Source organism: Cornus florida, unplaced genomic scaffold, assembly GCF_030987335.1.
Source record: "Cornus florida cultivar Cherokee Brave unplaced genomic scaffold, ASM3098733v1 CherokeeBrave_3.0.0_Hap2_Chr01, whole genome shotgun sequence".
Taxonomy (NCBI): Eukaryota; Viridiplantae; Streptophyta; class Magnoliopsida; order Cornales; family Cornaceae; genus Cornus; species Cornus florida.
The window spans coordinates 45,208,823-45,233,938 of NW_026775571.1; the positions used below are offsets into that span (position 1 = coordinate 45,208,823).

General features: G+C 34.2%; 2 protein-coding genes and 1 long non-coding RNA gene across 3 annotated transcripts; 1 reads left to right on the top strand and 2 right to left on the bottom strand.

Annotated features, from left to right (window-relative positions):
• The first annotated feature begins 7,341 nt into the window (after window positions 1-7,341).
• Window positions 7,342-8,562, top strand: LOC132271474 (uncharacterized). Its single transcript, XM_059772862.1, has 6 exons — window positions 7,342-7,574; window positions 7,664-7,748; window positions 7,826-7,906; window positions 7,979-8,098; window positions 8,197-8,337; window positions 8,476-8,562. The coding sequence occupies exons 1-6, from the start codon at window positions 7,342-7,344 to the stop codon at window positions 8,560-8,562; spliced, it is 747 nt and encodes a 248-aa protein (XP_059628845.1).
• Window positions 8,563-19,677: 11,115 nt separating this feature from the next.
• LOC132295465 (uncharacterized) lies at window positions 19,678-21,898 on the bottom strand. Its single transcript, XR_009478499.1, has 3 exons — window positions 21,760-21,898; window positions 20,929-21,000; window positions 19,678-20,412 (listed from the first exon to the last, which is right to left on the bottom strand). It is a non-coding gene; the product is annotated as an uncharacterized LOC132295465 (long non-coding RNA).
• A 660-nt stretch (window positions 21,899-22,558) lies between these two features.
• LOC132271484 (uncharacterized) lies at window positions 22,559-24,850 on the bottom strand. Its single transcript, XM_059772872.1, has 2 exons — window positions 24,504-24,850; window positions 22,559-24,416 (listed from the first exon to the last, which is right to left on the bottom strand). Exons 1-2 carry the CDS (start codon window positions 24,848-24,850, stop codon window positions 22,559-22,561), a joined length of 2,205 nt encoding a protein of 734 aa, XP_059628855.1.
• Window positions 24,851-25,116: the final 266 nt, after the last annotated feature.

Sequence of the window (25,116 nt, forward strand, 5' to 3'; positions counted from 1 at the left end):
TCAGAGGAAAATCGCCCAGGTACTGGCCTTGTTCTCCTTTCTTCCTTTTCTAAACTTTCATTGATCTTTATTATTCTGCTTTCTTCCTTCTCTGAACTCTCATCAATTTTCTAATTTTTTCTTCAATCGCAGAAGTTATTTCTTCAAGCATAGGGATAAGCCCTAACCCTCTCTAACCCGGGTACTATTTTCCAATTTCCTCTTTCATCTCTGCCTTCCCCTAGAAAGTTGTAGAGTCTCTCTGTAAATGATACTATGTGTTGAAAATTTTAATCAATTAAGTTGTTGTTACTTTCTGCTGACATGATTTCAATTCATGTGTTGTTTACATATTCACTAGATTTGAGGATTCATATGCTGTAAGCTGTGTTTTTCTATCTTATGAAGTTGCTGGTTTTTTTTATTTTCTTTTATTTATTTATTTTTTTAATAGAAGAATGATTCAGTTTTATCCTTTTTGGTTTTGGTTGTGCTACTGCTCCAATTGGGTGCATACTAATTTGCAATAAAAAGTGGAACTAAACTTTCTTGTTTCTCCAAAGATAAGATTAGAGGATTTTTTTTACTTTAAAAAAAAAAGATAAAAAAATATTAGAGGATTTTTCAAAATAACTGCATACCAGTAATACTGGTAATTTCTTTGTAGTCTCATTGTAAATATGACTATGATTACTATTGATAACTCCTCTGTTCATGGTAGGTGTGATGGCAATACAATTATTGGTTATATATTATGCAAGGAAGTAAATAAGTCAAATCCAAAAGTTAAGGGAAAAATAACTGTGATGTTAATGAGTTCTCATTGGGAAACACTTGCAACTAATCATGCAGAATTTCATAAAGTTGTGGTAAATCTCAAATTTCTGTTGTTTCGAGACAGGAAACCTTCACTGACTTCAATTTTTTGTAGATAATGACAGGATAAGTTCTCAGCTAGTGAAGATAAAGTGGAAGTTGTTATTAAGATTTTTTAAACTGATGTCATTCCTGTTCTTGTGAACTTTAGAAGGTTAGGTTCTATAATCCTCTTAAGAATATAATCGAAATCACTATAAATTATATTAACCCAAAAAGACAATCAGAGCTACTTCACCAAAAACCCATAAGCCTGAACTCTCTTCAAGGACTTCACAACTGTGACTAGTACCATGTGATGAGAGGTTATATACAAATTTATAAACTCAATCTACCATAGAGCACAAATCCATGTATAATGGGTAAGGCAGTCAAGTAGTTCCTAATATAGTAGTAGTTATGTAAGGAAGAAGCTCTTCAATATTGGTATGTATAGAAGAGACTACGTACCTATGCTATGTCTGACTGTGTAGTTAAAAGTGCTATTTTATAGCCAGAAGTTAGACACATACGCGATAACTAAGTGGTTGCCATAGGGAATATCGGAAAGAAGTAGTACTTTAATCTGCTACAAAATAAGGAACTACGGCTACAAAATATTTGCTACAAGATATGGAGTATATATGTATTGGCTACTAACTACCTTCTGGGACATAGTATGCACTACCTCCAATAATGATACTAACATTATATTTCTTCAATTATTTGGTACAATTTCAAGAATCTTGTTTAGTCACTTTTGTTTTTTAGATAATTACTCCAAAAATATTATTTTTAAGTTTTCTAGTTAAGTTTAATGGTGGTTAATAGCATGCTTTTTACATACGTGCTTTAATTTTGGTGAGAAGGTGAAGATAATGATTATGGAAGTATCAACTAGGTATAATCTCTTATATAGGAATAAGTAGTTGATATATTCTACCAACAATTGCAGTTATCTTATACAATAAATGTGTTAATTATTTCATCTTTGTCTTAGTTTTGCATCTTTAATCTTATGACTTTACTTCTCAATTATTAGGGATTAGATTCCATATTATGCCTATTTGATTACTGAAATGTCACAATTTTCTCCCCTTACCAGAAACATATGCATACTAAAGATTTCTTTCTATTAAAATGTTGAATTCCAAGCGAATAATGTACTTCTTTTGTAGATTTTATACCTCAAGTTGCTAAAATTTTGTTCCAGACATTCCATCAAGCTAAAGTACAATTATTTCTAATAACGTAACAGTAGAAGTGCATGTTATTCCCAGCCATGAAAATGGTATTTTCTCTCTATTTTTTTTTCCTTGGCAAACTAGAAGGAGAAAGGACTCGAACATAGGAAGCTGGCCACTCTATCAATTAGGCCACTGGGTGATACTCTTTTCTCTATAGAATGAACAAGTTGACTGAAAAATAATTTAGGATAAGTAGATTATTGTTGATTAATTAATCTCATTTTGTTGGATTTGTCTTACTAATAATGGTGTATATGCAAAATTTCATTTTGTAGCATATGTGGATGATGTTTCTTTGTGTATGTTGAGAATTAACAATGTAGGACAAAGGGCTAGCTATGTCATTAAATTTGTTTGCTAGAAGGCATGGACTTTGGTATTGATCATCCCAATCTTTTATAAAAGTTTAAGTCATTGCTTGGACTTTTTAAGTTAAGATGTAGGTTAAATTAGGCTAGAACACAACAATTTTGAACTGTCCATTATTTGGTAGCAGAGAAAATAAGGAAAGAAGAAAAACTTTAAGATTAACAAGTTTCTATAAAGGAGTAGAATTGTTACAAGATTCCATGTTTCCTAATTTCTTCTTGTTTTCCCAATTTCTTGGCAACCAAACATAGGATAAAGTATAAGGACTTAGGAAAAGATTGGTTGAATGGACTTGTATCCAAATTTTCAGATTTTCCAATAGTTATTAGGAAGCCTTTTTATGCATAATGTACAGTTTATTGCAAATTTCAATCACTTGTGAAAGTAGTACAGCAATTATTGAACTTTTTTTTTACTATTTCGTTGTTATTATTGTATATATGTTTGAATATTGTTGATGTAGCAAGTCTCATGATTGTTTTTTCCTTTATACCTTATGTGGACACATAATTTGAAACTTTGAACTAGCATTTAGAGACATCGTAGAGCATTCCTTGGCAGATTATCCTGTTAATTTAAGTTTTTCATGCGTTTCACCTATCTTTTAGATTTGATATTCATTTGTTTACAGAAAAAGAAGTCAATGGTCCAAATTTAATCAACAATTAAAACTAAGAATCTACAGTCACACAGACACATTTTCTCAATCTTTTGCTCCAACAGTGAGAAGTTGCAAAGCATGACGCGCGTATTTTATTTTGACTAACAATTATGATAACAAGGCTCCAAATTTCCCATCCTCCAGAACTTCTTAAGAACTCAATTCATTTATGCGAACCGAGCTGAGTAATTGGTTTATTTGAGTGAGTCAAGTTTGATCACAACTGTTAAAAAATTAACCAAGCTCAAACTAAGCTCAGACACTGCTTCTAACCAGCCAAGCTGAGCATAAGCTCTATAAAGTTGGCTTGACTCAGCTTGTTTACAGCCTACGAAATGGCTGATCTCATACTTAAATATGTCTCCTTATAGTGGCCAGTTTAAGCTTTCACCATGTCACCTGACCCCTTTTTTTATATCAAATATATATATATATATATATATATATATAAAGTAGCATTTTGAATACTAAAGAGTTGAACTATCACAAAAATATACTAGGCCAAGTAGAAATTCCCACGTCTTGAAGAACCGGCTGGCTGGTGATTGTCCCTTCCACTTCCAAAACCTTTTCTCCTTTTGCTGATCGAAATGCAGAAAGGAGAGATGACCCTGATTGGGTCTTCAATTTTCTTATTGCCCTTTAAGAAAGACAAAAAAATTAATATTTAGAAGTTGGATTTGATGTGACCTTATTGATAAATTCATGATAGGATAAATTATTTAAGCTTGAAACTTGAACGGAGACTCAAGAAAACGTCATCAGAATATCTCCCATCAGTTAACTGGACCCATGTACACATATTTTTCTGAAAGTAACATGTATGTGTGAGATTTGTCAAACCACCAAATTACAAATTCTGAGTTTCAACAAGAGTATATCTAAAGAAAACAAGGGTTGAAGTAGTTTTTAGTTTAGCATACAGTTGCCAGTTTGAAGAGAGCCTTGCATTCCTAAGCATGCTAACTCTATTTTCTTTCATTAATTCTTTCTTTATTTCTTTGTTTCTGATGCACACTTTCTTATTTCTTTACACTTAGAATAGCCTTCCTTAATTTATAATTATAGTAACATAAAAGCTAAAGCATGTGGTTCCTATTTTGTAGCATAACTACTGCATAAGACTCAGCTTAAATGAAGACTGGACTTATAAATTTGAATATCTGTGTCATGTTCGATTTTCTATTAATAGTTAATAAGTTGGTGTATATGTCTTAAGATGACAGTTCGTGTTCATTCTAGCTTCTCGTGTTTATGGTTATCTTGTTCTGAGATTTGTAACTGTAATTCTTGTTTTGCAAACTAAATCCTATTTGGTGAAAATTTTTATGATCTTTTTTATATACTTTTTTTTTTTTTTTTTTATGAATTTTAGTTATAAATATTTGTGAATATAATGACTGAAATAGGATCTCCCTTTGCAGGATTTGAAAGACTAATTGGTAAATTTGGGTTGAACTTTAGTCTTGAACAAGCTGAAGGCCCTTATTGTGGATTATAATTTTTACAATTGCAGCACCCTACGGTCTTACCATATTTTAGAGTGCTTTCATCACCTCATACTGGTAAGTCATATCTTTAATTATTTAAATATATATATATATTTTTTTTATTCCAGTTTTTTTCATGCTAATAATAAATTGGATGTTAACCGCATGAAGCATAAATCTGTCAATTAAGACAGGCACCCAATTGTATATGAAACAAAGTACAATATAAAGTAACAAAATTTATTAATATATAAACAACAAAATTTTCATTTTTTTATTTTTTTATTTTCTTTTGTGTGTGTGTTTTTGTGTTTGAAGGTTGAAAGATTTGTGTAGTTATTCAGTTGTAGAAGCAACAAAAACACTTCCAGTGCTTCCCAAAAATAAAATCATCATTATCATGGTGTTGTCATAAAACTTTATTTGAAAAAGGATAATTCTTAACTTATTTATTTGACTCGAGAAACTGATGTTATTAATATTTGTGGGCCAATTTGGGTGCTTAATTGGTAATTGATTGTGTGTTTGAATTTTGAATGTCCTAGATTCAAAGGGGGAAGCCACATAAACTTGCACTGAGAATGGCATAGACTTTATAAGTTGTAACCTTCCAGCACAAAATGAGTAGTTGGTAGTCCAAAACTCCTAAATTAAAGGATCACAGTGCTGCTTATTCAGTCTATTAGACAATAATAAAACTCCCAAATATCTAATTGGGAGGGTCCTAATAGAGAAATTAAGCTTTCTGAGAATTAGGTTTTGAGTAGCAGTCTCTATACCAGATCAGAATATGACACCTCTTTGCATTATTTGGAATCAAGCTAGAAATAGAAGTTAAAACTAAATTGAGCTATTGATTCTGTCAGTATTTTAACAGATTCAACATCCCAGCTGCGATTAACATAAGATCATCAACAAAAAGGTCCATTACTTATCCTCTGAGCTGAGCATTTCCAATGGTAATCGAAACCCCCTAGAGTTATTCTCTAATTAAAAATACGAGGTAGAACCTTCATTCCTATAACAAATGGTATGAGGACATTGGATCCTTCCTCCTTCCCTTATTAGGTAAACCATACGACCATTAACATCCAAGGAAAAGAACTTTTCAACAATTTCAATAAAAAAAATAAAAATAAAAACTGTAAGTGTTTTTTTTTTTTTTCCTTTTATCTATTCGATTGGGTTAAGTGATGCTTTATATATGATTCTTTTTGTGTGTTTTACCTATCATTAACGTGCTTAGTTGGATTAATTCCGAAGAATGTGTATTGAATTAATGAATTAGGAATATATGAGTACTCCCAAGTGCCTTTGTAAGCTAGCAGATTTGAGATTGAATCTTTTCAACATGTAATGTGTAGAAGTGCAAATTGGTAAATTTAAGTTGGACTGTTATGTCCATATATGTGCTCTATCCTTCCTTTTTGTATCTAATGTGCCTGTGTTGGTAATTTATTTGTAGATGTTGAATACCCGGTGTTCTCCAAATAAATTCAAGGAAACGGTTTGCAATTTAAGTGAAGACAAAAAGGTTGCCGTACAAGAGATTGGGTTTGGGTCCCTTTTAGACATCGAGTGTACCATTTTGAAGCGCAACCTGTGCTTATGGTTGGTAGAACACTTTGACCCTAGAACATCTCATCTCACCCTTGAATCTGGCGCTCGGATCCATGTTACGCCAAGTGACGTTGAAGAGGTACTTGGCCTACCCTCCGGAAGAGGAGAAGATGTGCCAAATTATATTGTACAAAGTGTGCATTGGTTAGAAAATGGCATTTTTTTAAAGGGCGGTGTAATAGAAGTGCCAAACTTAGTGCATCAATTAGACGTTCTTCCTGTTGGGGATGACTTCAAGAGGGCTTTTGTCCTTTTCGCTTGCGGATCACTTCTAGCACCCATATCGAAAAATGAGACAAGCAAAAGGTTATTGGCAGCGGTTGACAATATGGATGCTATTAAATCGTATAATTGGGGGAAGTTTGTTTTAGATTGGTTGAAAAAAGGAATTGCGTCCTATAAAGGAAAGGAAGGAAGAGAAGGTTGTACATACATACATGGATGCTTGTTCTTTCTCATGGTATGTTCTAAGATATAATATTTGTAATGTGTCTATCATTTTATTTTAAATAGCTATAATGTCATTATCATAATGGCTTATATGTTGTAGCTTTTCTACCTACACCGTGTGGATGTCAATGGACCAAAACCGAAGCCTGAGATGTCATGCGTACGTGGATGGACCAACAAATTAATAGGCGAGAGGTTGAATTTGGAGAAGCATAAATATAATGGTTTCGGCTTCGGTGAGGTAAAGTTTACAACTGATACATCTGAAGATGCCGATAAGGTAATCACGTCAATTATGGCTTTTTATAATTGGTACTAAATATACAGTTATATTTGTATATTCATAATTACTTGGAACTCTACGGTTACATTTATATATTAACTGATATATATATTTATTAAACTTGTTTAAAATTGTTAGGAGTTGGCATATGAAATTATTAAAGTTGTTAAGAAATGGAAGCAACGGCACAATGTAGGCCAAGGCAGGGGGTCGAGATCCTCAGAACCCAGTTCATCCACATGACAACCTAACCCATCTTCGCAATTGTTTGCACAACACCATCCGATTGAGGAGGAAGATGAATCCCACATACCAGTGGAGGAGGAATTCGAAACCTCCACAAGACAAGCAAACTCACCCTGGCAATCTTTTACAAAACACGATCCCATGGAGGAGGAAGGAGAAATCCCCGCACCAATGGAGGAGGAAGTGGGAACCTCCACAGCAATGGAAGAGGAGCGTGATGTGCAGGAAGCAGTGATCCCTTTATTACGTGTTACAAAGCTTGGGAGCCATAAGGGATCACCTTGGGTTGAAATGAAGGTCAACCGATTGCGTGTCCTTCGTCCAGAAGCAAAGGCAGTCATCTCATATGCCATGGATGAGAGCAGAAATGATGAGTGAGAAATTATATAAATAATTTCTTATTTGCTCTATATTTACTTACTTTCTATGCTCAAACACTTAATATGTTATTGTTTAATTATAGTGAAATGCTGGTGAACATAAATGATATTTTCCTCACAAGAAAAGAGATGAGAACAATCTCTTACAATCATTGGATATCAAATATGGTATGTTCACTTAAAGTTCATTGATTTTTTAAACCAATCACACGCATGCATTAATGGTTTAAATGTGATCATTGTAGGTGGTTGAAGTCTATTGCCAAATGCTCCAGCTGAAACAAAAGCGTAGAGGAACCAAATTTTTCTTTCCGCCTTCGATTGGGGTAACAAATTCTTCTATCTATAGTGAGTGTTTGTTTGACACATATTAGGTTATCAATTGTGTGCATTTTCAGATTGAACTTTCCAAGATACCTTCAAAAGTGGTTGATAGGAAAGGTAAAATACAAGCAGTTTGGAACAAGTATAAAAGGATAAGGAATGTCGATGATAACAAAGTTTGCCAATTCAATATGGTAATATTTATCACTTGCAAACATAAATAATTATTATACTTTTATCAAAAAAATATGATTCTAAAAGTAATTAAATTTTTACATTGTTAAATATGCAGCTTTTCTTTCCAATACTTGTAAATGAGAAACATTGGTGCTTGTATGTCTTTAACATTTGCGATAGTCGTATGGATGTGTTGGATTCAATGAAGCAATGTTCGCATGATAAGCATACTCCAGACAAGATGTCAAAAGATTTGGTAAACGCTTATTACATATGAGCTCATTTTTTTGATTATGTATTCATTTACTGTTAAATTAGGACGGTAAAGTATACAAGTTGAAGAACGTGGTACTGAATTTTTTACTCTAATCATTTATATATTGTGCATTTGTAGGTAATGTTGGTTGAGGTATTCACCAGAAGAGATCTACAAAACTTCATATACAATGTGCCCAACGTACCTCAACAGCCCGATAGGTAATTTTATCACTTAATGTTCCTAGTTTGGTGTACTAATTATGTTCACAATTATAATTAACAGATACCTAAACAGTCTTTTATTCAGCGATAGTTATGGTGCTTTCATGTTGGACTTCATGGAGAAATGGGATGGTTCACTCAGTCACCCAAAAGAGAAGGTGAAGCCCAATTCTATTTTTTACATGGGTCTTATTTATTTTTTTCCCCGAATGAAGAAAATACCGAATTACTAAATCACACAATCTCCTCGATACTCTTCGTTAATCATTTAATTCTCTGTTTTCTTCTAAACCATTGGTGCATTGTTAATCTAAGCACCCACTGGTCATTAGTCTTCAAAGGAAGAAATGGGTCTTGCCTTTAAAGGTTTCAAAAAATATATTTGTAAAACTGATCAACATTCCTACATACTTTTGTTCAAGGGTTGAAACTAGAGGGTCTTCAATTCCAATACATGCAAACATAATTTAAAAAATTAATGCAACCACAAAATGCATCCACTATAACGTTTTCCTTCCTCTTCACTGCACTCCCCATTCTGTTTTTACACGTTTTCCAGCTTATACCTTTCTTTTTTCTTTTTGCATCTTTTAAACCCATGTTTATGTGCAAGTACTTCGCTTTCCGATCTCTCCCCGCTAGGCTGCAATGTCATAGTGTCAATAGCGGGAAGACCAGGGGACTACGGCACGTGTTGAAACAAAGAGAGCGGTAAGCACCCCCTTTAGGCAACAAAATTTTCAACCTTAGAACCCCCTAATGCAGTATACCCTTAATGTGTGCCATTTTTTTTGAAAGAGAAAGCATCCAGCTCTAGTGAGTACGGATTTAACATGAAGTAAGCAATAAAATGAACCATGTAATGAATGATATAGAAAATGTTTGACATCCACTGTATAATGGGTCCTATCGAGTAGAAACCAGCTTTGCTAGATGAGGTTTAAATGAATAACATACTCTTAAATATTTTCAGACAGTTTTTCATTGTCAAAGAATTCAGTATGAGATCAGTAGCTTAAATCATCAGTCAACCTTGTTTTTCCTACATCACCTAACCAATTAGATACGCAAATACTGGACTCCTGTCATTTTAAATGAACATATTGCAGTTTATATGGTCATTTCACTGTACTTAGTGGTGCTCATTAAAAATGAACCGAACACAAAAGATACTGAAACTACGACATATTGAAATGAATGATTAAAAAATTTCAAAATAAATAGTCACTTTAAGATTACTTTTGGAATGTCAGAAAAAAGGTGCGTGCCATTGAGTGTTTGGAATCAGTAAAAAGGGATAACTATTTTGGGACAGGGAGATCTTTCGTATTATTAGATTTGTTTTGGTTTTGTTTATGTTCTGTCTCTGTGCTGATCTGACCAAATTGCTAACATATTTCCCAAGGATGAAGCTACCTGTTTATGCAATATTTCACATATAAAAGTTTAGTATCACCGAGATTTTGTGCATATGCCAAATTCAACATTGTTGAAAAAGTTTTCTTTATCAAATATATAGTTTCTGCAACACTAGATTCCTATCTATTTACACTTATATGTATTCACGCATGAAGTCCATTTCCCTATCCTATATTCATGATTTGTCTTTACCTGGTTTAATTTGCAGGTGGATGTTGATAGATTACGTGCAATTATTGCTTCAAATTTGCTTTCAGATGACAATAACAAAATGAAGGACTTTGTAAAGAACAAAGCACTTTATCCATTTGGTCAAGCATGTTGATTTCAAGTAAGCTTCCATCAGCTTACTTGTGGTTAGTAATTTTTTTTATTTTTTTTATTTTTATGATTCTAACATCACCTCCATCAGCCAACAAGGTACCATTTACCTCAAGGAACCTCACATACCAGTATTTGCCCAGTTGGAAGCTAGAGGAAGTGGGATAGGAGGATCGTTGAATTTTCTAAAAAGTGGTACCTGAAATGATGTGGGATATGGGACATTTGTATTGTTGAATAGTGTCATTTTTTTTTTCATGTATTTTACACTCTGTTGGTGTTAGCTATTTTTAAAGTTTTAAAGAATAGTAGCTTTGCAACTTTTGATTGTGGAATAGGTTGGTATATTTTTGCAACTATTGTATGGCTTATTATATTGGCATCTACCTTACATGAAATCAAATGAAGTTGCTCTTTTGGGTTTTCAGGAATTAGTATTGTATGGCTTATTATATTAGGGTCTCAATGAAATTTCTTTCACTACTATATTAATGTACTAATTTCAAATTTGATGGAGTTTAAAACTGAAGCAGTTTATAATGAATGAAAAATTGGTTTGGATCTTCCTTGGTTCCATGGTGTCGATAAATGGATAGTTTAATGAATGAAAAATTGGTTTGGATCTTCCTTAGAGAAAACGTGGTACCTTGACGCCAAAAAGAAGTACATTCAGTTCAAAAAACGTGGTCCCTTTGGGAAAAAAGTAGTACATTTACAAAAGGTACCTATTTTTGCAATTGAAAATGGTATTACACCCCACATCGCTAATTAAGTTGCACATTACATCCACAAACAGCTCCATTAGCGCCATGAATAAGTGTTTAGAGAAAACGTGGTACCTTGACGCCAAAAATGAGTACCTTCAGTTCAAAAACGTGGTACCTTTGGAAAAAAAGTGGTACATTCACAAAAGGAATTTATTTTTGCAGTTGAAAACGTGGTTTTATACCCCACACCGCTAATTAGGTTGCACATTACATCCATAAATAAGTGTTTAGAGAAAACGTGGTACCTTGACGCAAAAAAGAAGTACCTTCAGTTCAAAAAACGTGGTCCCTTTGGGAAAAAAGTAGTACCTTTACAAAAGGTACCTATTTTTGCAATTGAAAATGGTATTACACCCCACATCGCTAATTAAGTTGCACATTACATCCACAAACAGCTCCATTAGCGCCATGAATAAGTGTTTAGAGAAAACGTGGTACCTTGACGCCAAAAATGAGTACCTTCAGTTCAAAAACGTGGTACCTTTGGAAAAAAAGTGGTACCTTCGCAAAAGGAATTTATTTTTGCAGTTGAAAACGTGGTTTTATACCCCACACCGCTAATTAGGTTGCACATTACATCCATAAATAAGTGTTTAGAGAAAACGTGGTACCTTGACGCAAAAAAGAAGTACCTTCAGTTCAAAAAACGTGGTCCCTTTGGGAAAAAAGTAGTACCTTTACAAAAGGTACCTATTTTTGCAATTGAAAATGGTATTACACCCCGCATCGCTAATTAAGTTGCACATTACATCCACAAACAGCTCCATTAGCGCCATGAATAAGTGTTTAGAGAAAACGTGGTACCTTAACGCCAAAAAGTGGTACCTTTAGTTCAATAACATGGTACCTTTGGAAAAAAAGTGGTACCTTTGCAAAAGAGATTTATTTTTGCAATTGAAAATGGTTATACCCCACACCGCTAATTAGGTTGCACATTACATCCATAAATAAATTCATTAGCGCCATGAATAAGTGTTTAGAGAAAATGTGGTACCCTGACGCCAAAAAGAAGTACCTTCAGTTCAAAAACGTGGTACCTTCGCAAAAGGGACTTATTTTTGCAATTGAAAATGGTATTACACCCCACAACGCTAATTAAGTTGCACATTACACCCATAAATAGCTCCCGTTAGCGCCATGAATAAGTGTTTAGAGAAAACGTGGTACCTTTTTTCCAAAAAGTGGTACTTTTAGTTCAAAAACGTGGTACCTTTGGAAAAGAAATGGTACCTCCGCAAAAGAGACTTATTTTTGCAATTGAAAATGGTATTACACCCCGCATTTCTAATTAAGTTGCACATTACATCCATAAATAGCTCCATTAGCGCCATGAATAAGTGTTTAGAGAAAACATGGTACCTTGACGCCAAAAAGTGGTACCTTTAGTTCAATAACATGGTACCTTTGGAAAAAAAGTGGTACCTTTGCAAAAGAGATTTATTTTTGCAATTGAAAATGGTTATACCCTACACCACTAATTAGGTTGCACATTACATCCATAAATAAATCCATTAGCGCCATGAATAAGTGTTTAGAGAAAATGTGGTACCCTGACGCCAAAAAGAAGTACCTTCAGTTCAAAAACGTGGTACCTTCGCAAAAGGGACTTATTTTTGCAATTGAAAATGGTATTACACCCCACAGCGCTAATTAAGTTGCATATTACACCCATAAATAGCTCCCGTTAGCGCCATGAATAAGTGTTTAGAGAAAACGTGGTACCTTTTTTTCCAAAAAGTGGTACCTTCAGTTCAAAAACGTGGTACCTTTGGAAAAGAAATGGTACCTCCGCAAAAGAGACTTATTTTTGCAATTGAAAATGGTATTACAACCCGCATTTCTAATTAAGTTGCACATTACATCCATAAATAGCTCCATTAGCGCCATGAATAAGTGTTTAGAGAAAACATGGTACCTTGACGCCAAAAAGTTGTACCTTTAGTTCAATAACATGGTACCTTTGGAAAAAAAGTGGTACCTTTGCAAAAGAGATTTATTTTTGCAATTGAAAATGGTTATACCCCACACCGCTAATTAGGTTGCACATTACATCCATAAATAAATCCATTAGCGCCATGAATAAGTGTTTAGAGAAAATGTGGTACCCTGACGCCAAAAAGAAGTACCTTCAGTTCAAAAACGTGGTACCTTCGCAAAAGGGACTTATTTTTGCAATTGAAAATGGTATTACACCCCACAGCGCTAATTAAGTTGCACATTACACCCATAAATAGCTCCCGTTAGCGCCATGAATAAGTGTTTAGAGAAAACGTGGTACCTTTTTTCCAAAAAGTGGTACCTTCAGTTCAAAAACGTGGTACCTTTGGAAAAGAAATGGTACCTCCGCAAAAGAGACTTATTTTTGCAATTGAAAATGGTATTACACCCCGCATTTCTAATTAAGTTGCATATTACATCCATAAATAGCTCCATTAGCGCCATGAATAAGTGTTTAGAGAAAACATGGTACCTTGACGCCAAAAAGTGGTACCTTTGCAAAAGAGATTTATTTTTGCAATTGAAAATGGTTATACCCCACACCGCTAATTAGGTTGCACATTACATCCATAAATAAATCCATTAGCGCCATGAATAAGTGTTTAGAGAAAATGTGGTACCCTGACGCCAAAAATAAGTACCTTCAGTTCAAAAACGTGGTCTCTTTGGGGAAAAAGTGGTACCTTCTCAAAAGAGACTTATTTTTACAATTGAAAATGGTATTGCACCCCACACCGCTAATTTTCTTGCACATTACATCCATAAATAGCTCCATTAGCGCCATGAATAAGTGTTTAGAGAAAACGTGGTACCTTGACGCCAAAAAGTGGTACCTTCAGTTCAAAAATGTGGTACCTTTGGAAAAAAAGTGTTACCTTCGCAAAAGGGATTTATTTTTGCAATTGAAAATGGTATTATAACTCACACCGCTAATTAGGTTGCACATTACATCCATAAATAAATCCATTAGTGCCATAAAGAGTACAAACTTTATTCCAATCTATCTAACTTGAGGGAATGAGTAATACAAAATATACTCCAACATCACTTAAAACATTACACATAAGCTAATTTTTTTTTTTTATTCTATAAGATATCCTAAAAACAATTATTCTCTCCCTAATAGGTAAAGAAGCTGCTTTTAAGCCAGTTCCATTATGAAATAGTACTTTGCAAAAAGTTCTCCTTACCTGATTTGTGTCCATAGTTCTTCAAAGTTTTTCTCCCGGAACGGAGCTCTCAACGACTACAACTTCCGCCAGCGTTCCTTAAGTAATTTGATAGAGTTTTACCTTCCAAGTCTATAATTAGGAGTTATGCAAGCAAATCGTAGCGGGTTGAAGTGAGAGAGGTTAATAACACAAAATATTTTTACAAGGGTTAGCATGAATTTATGGAAGACAATTCACTAGAGTTCGAAAATTTCCTAGTATCTTATTATATATACTGAGGAGATTTCCTAGTATTTTCTTATATATGAAGGAAGAACATTTGCTGGTTGAAGACAATGGCAAGCAGCAAAATCCTATACGTCGGAGGGGTCTCATGGCCTCACGAAATGTCGTGAGGAGTTAAAAATGGAATAGTTTCAAATATGAGGAGTTAAAAATGGAATAGCTTATAATGCTATAATGAATAGAAGCCAAATAATAGCAAAATAAATACAGGGTACATTTGTAAAAACACTTTTGAAACGTTTATTGAGGGAAAAATAAATACACACTTGAACACATTGAAAAATAAATAAACACCAAATCTCGATGGAGGTGACGACGATTACATGCCAGGTTAGTTTTACAAAAAAAAATGAACCATCGATGTGAGAAGTTATAAATGGAATAGTTTTGAGAACGATTGAGAATGTAAAACAACTACTTTCAATCCATGCATCTCTTAACGAGTACTTTCGTTCTATATACTTTCGGTCCATAGATCAACAACTGAGATTTACTAGTGCTAATGTTATGGTTTTGTGCATATGCCATATGTCTATTTATAGAGCCCAATTCACAGACATGTGAATGAATTTTACCCATATCATGATTTGACAAAAGGGACTTACACATCTCTCTCTTTGGCATGATAGGGGTGTCTTCATAATAGTTGTCGTGTTATACACCTAACACCACTATTTTTAACTTTACCCATGTGATGATAAGATGAGAAAGTGGATTGGTTTTGTGTATCTACAAGAGCTGATTTTTTCAGTGAGAGTCATATTCTGTGACTACCCATGTGATTGAAAAAAAAGCCAAATAATTTGAAGTGGCCTTACACCATGGCAGATAAAGATGAATGGTCACATCATCAAGAAAAAGCCTTAGTGTCTGAAAAAGTTATAAATAGTGGCATTGTTGTCATGAGGCAGAGTATTGACATCCGTATTTGTAATTACAATTTACTAATCTAAAGTTTTTATTTTAACAAAACTATTATAATGTTAATTTATTTTTTAAATAGATTTCTAAGTGCACTTTGATTATGTAGTATCTTTATTTTTTCTCATATTTGATCAAAGCTATTAAAAAATCTATATGTCAGATGTTGCAGGAATGAGAGCATTTCCATTGCAAAGAAGATGCATAAGGATCCAATTGAAGTTATTCAAGCCATTACTAATGATCCAGACTTATAAGTTGCTTCAGAGTTGTCAGATTATTCAGATACAGGGGATGATGACTTTGTAATTCCACCTCCCCGTTATTGCTAAAAAAAACTTAGTAGTTGAGTTAAATTTTATGCAGTATGTATATGAAATGTATGTATTTTTGATTTATTTTATGCAGTATTTTGTATGAATTCCACCTCCCCGTTATTGCTCAAAAAAACTCAGTCCTTGAGATTTACTAGTGCTAATGTTATGGCATTGTGCATATGCCATATGTCTATTTACAAAGCCCAATTCACAGACATGTGAATGAGTTTTACCCATGTGATGATTTGACAAAAGGGACTTACACCTCTCTCTCTTTGGCAGGAAGTGGGGTGTTTTGCATAATAGTTCATGCACCTAGCACCACTATTTTTAACTTTAGCCATGTGATGATAAGATATGAAAGTGGGTTGCTTTTGTTTATCTACAAGAGCTGATTTATTCAGTAAGAGTCCCATTCTGTGTCTAGCCATGTGATTGAACAAAAAGCCAAATAATGTAAAACAGCCTTACACCATGGCAGATAAAGAGGTATGGTCACATCATCAAGAAAAAGCCTTAGTGTTTGAAAAAGTTATAAATAGTGCCATTGTTGTCATGAGGCAGACTATTGACATCCCTATTTGTAATTACAATTTACTAATCTAATGTCTTTATTTTAACAAAACTATTATAATGTTAATTTAATTTTTAAATAGATTTCCTCCTATAAATTATTTATATCATTTGGATAATCTTTAAATTATTTCATCCATCACTTTTTCAAGTTGTGCATGAATGGTGTCTGCCTATCACTACAACAAAAAATTCATTGTACATTAAAAAAATTCATCATTTACTAAAGTTCCAAAACAATTCACCATTCATCAATGTTCCAAAACAGGAACAAAATCTTCTAGCACTGCTATTTACCAAATTTATAAACCTTCTACCACTTGAGTTTCAGTCTGCACTTGTCAAAAAATCACCTCATTGTCCATGGTACAAAATCCAAGCAAGTAGCTGCATCACACAAGTCTCAAATTCAGTATGCTAATCAGAAAAAGGAACGAATAAGATTGTCATTTATGAATCAAATAGATATCATCATCATTGACAAACAAAATGTAGCGAAGAAACTACTACCAAAACGTACAAACAAAATAACATACATAAATAAACAAAACCAAGATAAGAGAGCCTAGTGCTAATTTGGGCAGTAGGCAACTTAATTCCGCCTACTCCTGATAAACAATACTGCTTTCCCATACAATTAATTTGGGTAATGGAGGTCTAAATCCCTGTGACCCGCCTAATTTAATTCCAAAGGTTTTGTATTTTCATGTAAATTTTGGTATACACCCAGAAAGACCAATTAATTATATTGGATTCTCAAGTACAAGTATAATTTAACTTGATTATCAGTGAACAAGATATGTAAGTAGTAATAGACTAAATAGTAAAGGGAACCAAGATCCAGTATAGGATATTTTCAGCAAGGGGTAAGAAAACAGGATCATAAAAGAACTGAACAAAGAAACTGCAACTATATTTCAAGATTAACCAGTTAAACATCACCTTTTGAGTCTTTAATTTCTTTAATAACCCTACTTCGGGATCACTCCTACACCAACACAGTTATTTATTTATTTATTTTTTTAGTATTTTCTTCAGCAGTATCCTAAAGCCATCATCCATACCAAGACAGTTTTTGGTTTCTTTTAATTTTCTAATACAGTTTTCTAATACAGTGTGTGATTGTTCCAATCAAGAGAACCAACCCTTGAACTATGCCCGTCTTGCAAAGTCCTCAGCTGTTCAGAAAAACCAAGAAAATTAGAGTACAGGATGGAGAGGTGGCACCAGAAAAATCAAATCTAATGCCTAGATCATGAGAAATGTGACAATTTGCAATAAATACATTTCATTTCACTCCAAATAAAGAATATAATACTCTTAGTTCTAATATTTGTTTTCTAAAATATAGGCCAACTATACAAGCCATAATCCTTCATAGTAGTTCACTTTATGCATTATATCAGTATAATAAAATCTTCAATGATACATGCCTCATTCAACCTTGCACTTCACCACTAAACTGGACTTTGTTCTCTTCCAAACTAAATAAAAGGTAAAAGAAACTACCAACTTTATCAGAACTTAAATGGGATATAAAAATGCATCTTGTGTTGCATTTAAACCCATGTTTTTCTTTAAGTTTTTCTTTTTCCACACAAAATGCAGTTAGAGAAACTGACAGAAGCCCAATTTCTTCTTAGCACCTACATATCATGGAAAACATGAGTTCATGAAATATCAAAGAGCAGAGTTCCTGGTTTGTAGTTATTCAGTTGAACGTTTCGTTCCTCCAACCACTCGGGGTGTGAGTGCCTCTATTCTTTATTTTTAGGAATTTTCGTCTCTGATTTAAATTTTCTTTCAGCGAGAATGTGTTTTGAATCTTATTGTTTATCATCTCATTTTTTGTAATAAAATTTTTCTTTATTGACCAGGGTTTCTTACAACTAGTCAAAAATGCTTGTCATCTTTTTTTAACAGAACAACATTAAAAAAGAATGCCAACTTTTCACCATGCCTCATCTAATTACTTACAATAATCTGTTCAAAGAAACAAAAGCATAAATGATCAATAAAATAGAAAAAACGAAAGCATAATTAAAAGAAAACTCTTACCATCCGACAAGATGAAGGGTCCAACAGCAAGATGTACTCCATCCGGCGCCCATCTAACACTTGTCACATACCCAATTTCCTCATCAATCACAACAAGTGCAGAAGTAGCGCCATTAGCAGCATTCCACAAATATACTGAATTCCCAAGAGCGATAACGACAATGTTACTGCTACTCCAATCCAGTAAATTCAAATAAAACTCATCTAGGAGCTCAGAAACAACAAGAATCCTTTCTGGAGACTGTTAAATTACCAAACAAACACATGTCAACAAGAAAGCAATCAATCCAAAACACAAATCAGAATGAGAGCTTAGCAACAAGAAGAAGAAAAAGGAAAGAAAGAAAACCCACTTGGGGAATCTATCTCCTAGACTTGTTCTTAAAAGCAAGGATCCTCTTCCTGTAAGCTTCTTTGGCTGGAGAGCATGGTGTTGGGCTTTCCTTTCTTACCATCCCACCGTTGAGCATGTAATGTGCAAAATCAAAATCCATTGCAAATCAGTTGGGAATAAACCTATCCAGCTGCCATCCCAAAAGAACAAGATTAGTGTGAATTTCCAATAAAACCTATATATATATATATATATAAAGGCAAAATGACAGGAAAAAATCAGCCATAGAGTTTAAAACCCAGGAGCAAGATTAGTGTGAAGCCTATTGCGATGACAAAAGAAGGCAGGCAAAGATATTAAAAAAAAAATTAAATAAATAAAGAGAGTATATTTTGAAATGTAATATTTTCTTTATATGGAACACAAAAACAAAACCTGAAACTATCGTTACTGTCTTCTACAACTATTTTGGTTCTTTTCGAGTAAAAATTCTTTGTAATCCAAGACAATAGGACATATGATAATATTACATTATTATCTCTTTTCCTCACTTAGAAACCTAACAACTGGAGAAATGAAAATGCTTACCGGTTCACCTTATAGCCTGTTGGCTTATGGTTTGAATTATAAACCCACTGGTCAAGGTTCGAGACTGGTATATATAGAAAGGAAGCTATATGAGAAGTCACAGATGTTAGATTGTGAATCTTTTGGTCATTCAACCCAATCTTGCTCTTCTAAGCCCACTACTAAGCATACACAAAAATGGAGAATGAAGGAGGACGGCTAGACCTAATTCGAATTAGTGGGAGGAAGTTATAAGGGGAAAAGGGAGAAGTGTTGTGGATCCCCCCAATGAGGAATTGTGAAAGGAAAGCCCTAAAATGGCTATACCTATTGCTTCATTATCAAATATATTTGAATTCACTTCTTCTTTTGATGTGTCTTTGATCACAATCTCATTGCACCTCTCTCAAGAGATTATGGGACCTATTGATTATTTAAACTTTATTGGGTCTATTTCTCTGAATAAAGAAAGAACTACGTAAATCCAAATTTATACAAATAGAAACAAAAACATATTGAGTGTGTTTTCCCTGAATCTTCATGTTGAATCCCATGGAAATCCAAACCAAGAAACCTACAGGACTATGACTTAAAAAATTATCTAATGATGTCAAAAATTCTAGTCGTGCAGAATCTATACAAGTTGAACAAATAAACCCTAAATTCCTGAAAACTCATATTCGTAGACAATAAACCATCCAAATATGCTAAAGAAACCCTTACGTGAAAAAAAATCAAAATCCAAGAAATTAATGGGAACATCAACCACAAAAATCTAAAGATATTGCAAACAACACTAGATATCGTCTAAAAAAAAGAAACATTCAAATAGTAGACGAAGAAACCGTAGTTCACAGTAAATCCAAAAGTCTAACAAATTCACGAAGACAAACAAAAGAAAGAAAATCAAAAGGAATTCGATAGAAAAGCTAAAAGAATTTAAACTTTTCTCGTTTTCTTGAATTCATTGCAACGAAACAGAAAGCCGAAAATATCAATTGGTTGGCGAACATACATAAACACACACAAGCAGATGGAAACACATACTTTTTCGCACAAATTTTGCCTTCGAAGTTTCTGATCGGAGAGAGGGAATCGCGACATTTTTGTGTCCAATTCCTGAATCCAAAATTGATGTTTTAGGAACAGCATATATATATATATATATATATATATATATATATAGGGATCAAAATTGTATAAAAACAGAGTAGAAATCCTAGCAAAACGATGAACAAGACTAGAGAGAGAGAGAGAGAGAGCAAGAGAGCGTTGATGAATGAGTTGGGTTTAAGAGAAAATTAGCAAAACCTCCACATATCAACATGTACGAAGAACGTGAGAACTTGCATTAACTCATTAAACAACATATCAACAACTTCTCCTCCACAACAATCAATCAAAACCTCCACATACGATGATCCCATACTCCCATGCTTTCAACATTTTAAAACAAGAAAAAAAAAAAAAATGGCCTCCACATGGGCCGATGTAGCAATAAGGTAATAAAGTTCAAGATACACCATAAAATTGGTCACTTAAAGGCATGTGACCCCCCCAAGTATGAGTATAAAAAGCATTACAAATGTGCAATCATAAAAGATTTTTATCGAATATAAAGACCATATAACTTACAAATTTGATGTACTTGATAGCCATGCAATCGACGCTCCCGTTGTTATCTCTTCCCAGCCCCTAGCGGGAAGACTACATTTGAAGTACATGCAAATCAATTAAACAAAATATAACACCAAAATATTGTACAAGTGGAGATGGTTAAATGAAAAAACTCAAAAATAAGGGACATATGAGTAGACAACTTTTTTATTAGGCGCTGGTAACCAAAAGCAAGACTTTAAACAAAATAAATAAATAAATGGGGTAACAGTAGTCAACTAAGATTATAGCAAAATCCTTTTTATTATTGTTTCTTTATTTTTTTATTCTATCAAACATGATTGGACTATTTAGACCACAAAAAATCAGAAGGAAGCCCAAAAATCTATTTGAAACAATTTTTCCCAGAAATACATACTTCCCTTTGAAAAATCAATAAAAAAGAAATTCTCAAACATTTTGCATGAAACCAAGTCCATTGGAAGCTTAAACACATTTCTTCTATCAATTTAAATCAATAAATTTTCTTACCGATTAAATAAGGTTTGAAGGAAAAGATAGGAAAAATTCTGCTTACAAAACAAGGATCATAGCATGTTAAGATTAACTTCAAAAATCCATACTAATTTCAAAATCCAATCAATTTGAGCCAAAACAAAAACCTGTAAACTCATTAATAATAGCTGATATCACATAATTTGAAGTGATTATTGTCAATTATGCTCGTGAGTTTGAAACGTATTCGTTCACGTGATCTTTTGGACATTTAATAGAGAAACAAACAAGTCTTTTTCTTTGTCATTGTATAAAAAAGAACAAGTGATAAATACCAAAAAGTGCCATACATACCTCATCGGTTCGCAACACAACAAATTGGTCTCTGCTGGTTATATGTGACAACACCTCACTTCAGGGACGGATATAAGTCCAAAATCCTTAATAAAGTAGTCCCCAAAGGCTCTAGACATTGCCAATCTGGGGCATTCCTCATTCGGCAGCCAAATTTTATGCACCACAGGCTTGTCCTTTAAACTGAACACTCTTCCTTTGTACTGATTTATCCATTTAGCCTCATCTGTCAAACAATGTTGATAATGTAAACACAATGTTCATATAATTTTTGAGACACAAAGAAAGTGAGGAAGAGAGAGACTCACGAGGTAAATTGTGGTTGAAATAACAGTCATAATGCAGTACGGGAGCTCCAAGGAATTAATAGTGAGGAAACAAGTCATAATGACTTTAATATGATGTTATTTTCCTAGCCTTCCGTAAGCATGTAACATGTAAGCCCGTCCATTGTCACATAATCCCATAACCTCCTTGCTTTCACGACCCTCCAGCTGCCAGAAAACTCACACACCTATGATTTTTAAATAACACTCCACATGAGACTCATACGAGGACCCAGGAAAATAATTTCAATACCAAAATAAACCACCAGACGAATAATACAGATTCAACTTAGAATAAGTTACATCATACTTAGAAATGTTTTCTAAATAAGTTAGAAATACTATCACAACATAGTTATACTATGCAGTAGGGGAGCTCCAAGGAATTAATAGTAATTACAAAATAATTCCATATTTAAGGCCTTAACACCTTACAAAATAACTCCACTAGAATTAGCAATTATATAACTATTCTATCCAGGTATAGGAGCCTTGCACTTTCGACGATTATGACCATTCTCGCCGCATCGCGAACAGTGTAACGACCTTACATTTTGAAATTGTGATTCGATTCGTTTAATACGAGGTCGTCCAAGGGGACGTGTTACCGCAGGAGGCCTAAGATGGGAAACACCTTCACCGTTAGCAGCAGCAACAGCAGCTGCATTCGGCATATCATGCATGGGGACAGAAGACATGAGATGTTCACATAGTTTTTGTTGTGTTTCAACCCTAAACCATGGATCAACCATCTCATAAATATTTAAAGATAATTCATGGATGGCATAGCATGCATGTGAACAAGGAATCCCACTCATGGTCCACTTCAAACAACTACAAGAATTTTCACTGCCAAATACCACCCTGAATGGTTTTCTGTCTCGATCATATATTGTACACTCAGTAGGCGAAACACGCATCGACTGAAAACCAAGAGCTAACTCTTGCTCTCTTTTTTTTTTCTCCTCAATACGATCCCCAACCGGGATAGTCCACTTCTGAACGTCCAAACTCTTTTGGTATAAAAATTTGCTGAGTCTTTGCATGTGTGTATCCATCAACCTTGTGATTGAAAAAACCCTCTCTTCTTTCACCCATGCATTGAAGGACTCTGCTTGATTGGTGTATAATTTATCCCAACGCTTGGAAGTAAACATAGCATTTGACCAATGTTCAGGTGAATTCGCCAAAACCCAATCGCATAACTCCCCTCGAAATACCCGCATGGCAGCCAATGCATTCTTATACTCATCTACAGTTCGAGCATATGCAATTTTATCGAGTAATTTTTTCGCATGCTCTTTACCCGAAGCCCTCAATCCTAAACTTTGTCTCCCAAGAATGGATGTAGAAAAATTCGCCGTTAGGTGACGAAGACACCATGAGTGGTACTGGGAGCCAAAAATATCTCTAATACAACTTATTAGGCTCGGATGCCTGTCGGTTAAGATTGTCACAATGCGACCATCTAGAATCTCTTTCACCTTGCTCAAGAACCAATGCCAATCATCATCATTCTCAGAAGAAACAACAGCATACGCCAAAGGCCACAAGCCATCATTCGCATCGAACCCCGTTGCACCAAGCATTGTTCCTTTATAATTGCCACTCAAGTGGCAAGCATCGATTGCTAACATGGGCCTGCAATAGTTGATGAAACCTCGTATGGAGCACCCATAAGCTACAAACACTCGCTTAAATCTCCTATCATCCGTGCACTCCCACGATGTAATTGTCCCAGGAATATATTCTGCTATTCGTTCACACAACCACGGGACTAAAATATAGCTATCCTTGGGATTTCCCTCAATGATATGACGTGCACACTCCTTAGCTCTCCACGATTGCATGTAAGTCATTTTAGCAGAAAATTCACCGTTTATGTCTGTGGAAATAGTCTTGGGGGTGCATTTAGGATTGTCCCTAACCTTGTTCACAATAGCTCGACCCATTTCCTTCGACCAAAAAATGGCTTTATAATCTGAAATGTCTTGAGCAGTGTGAGTGTGAACATTATTAAACCGCTTGATTCTCACTATATCACCACTTCCTTCACAACCAGCTGATAATTTCCATGGACAATTATTAACCTCGCACACAACTCTATAATATTTTCTGCTATTGTCCAAGTACTTGAACCGAAAATGATTACGAAGACCAAACAAAACGAGTGCATCTTTGAAATCATTTGGGCTGTCAAAAAGCTGATCCACGCAAAGAATGTCATCAATGTGTCGGAAAGAATCCCGATGCGCATTTATCGGAGGAAATGAAGACGTTGACGCAACACTTTGTAGAAGACCAATTGGCGATGTGGCTTCAACAAATTGTCTACAAGTGGATAAAAAGGTATATTAAAAATCACATAACCTATGCAGCGCATACATCAATGTATTACTTTAAATATATGTGTCTTACCTCTCACTATGATCAGTAGGAATTGTGCATGATGCAATTACAGGCTCTACATCTTCCATATACACATTTAGCATGGGACCACTCACTACAAGCATCACTCTAAATCCAGATTCTCCCGTCATCCTCAAAAGTTCATTCTTGTTAGATTCGGTGGTATAATATATGACTTTACCATTCATGTTTGAAGATGAACGTTGTTGTAACTCATTTATAAATGATTCGTATGTTGTTGTTGTTGTTATCATAAAAGGGTCCGTGACACCGCCGATGTATATAATTTCCCCATTCTCATTTTTGTCAATTTTCCCATCAAATCGACAATAGCATATAATTTGTGTCTCATCCATTTGTCCAACTGCTTCGAAAATTGACTCATTAGTTTAAAAAAAAAAAAAAAAAAAAAAAAACTAAATATGAAGTTCAAAAAATAATGAAATATAAAACAATTAAATATCATAATTATATAATGTAATTTAGAGATCTATTTACAGCGAAACACTACTAATTCCCTCAATAGGGATAGGCGATGTCAAGATTAAACTTTTCCTAAACACACACTACAGACCTTTTTCAAATCAAAATACAACCACAAAATCAATGCCATTGATTACTA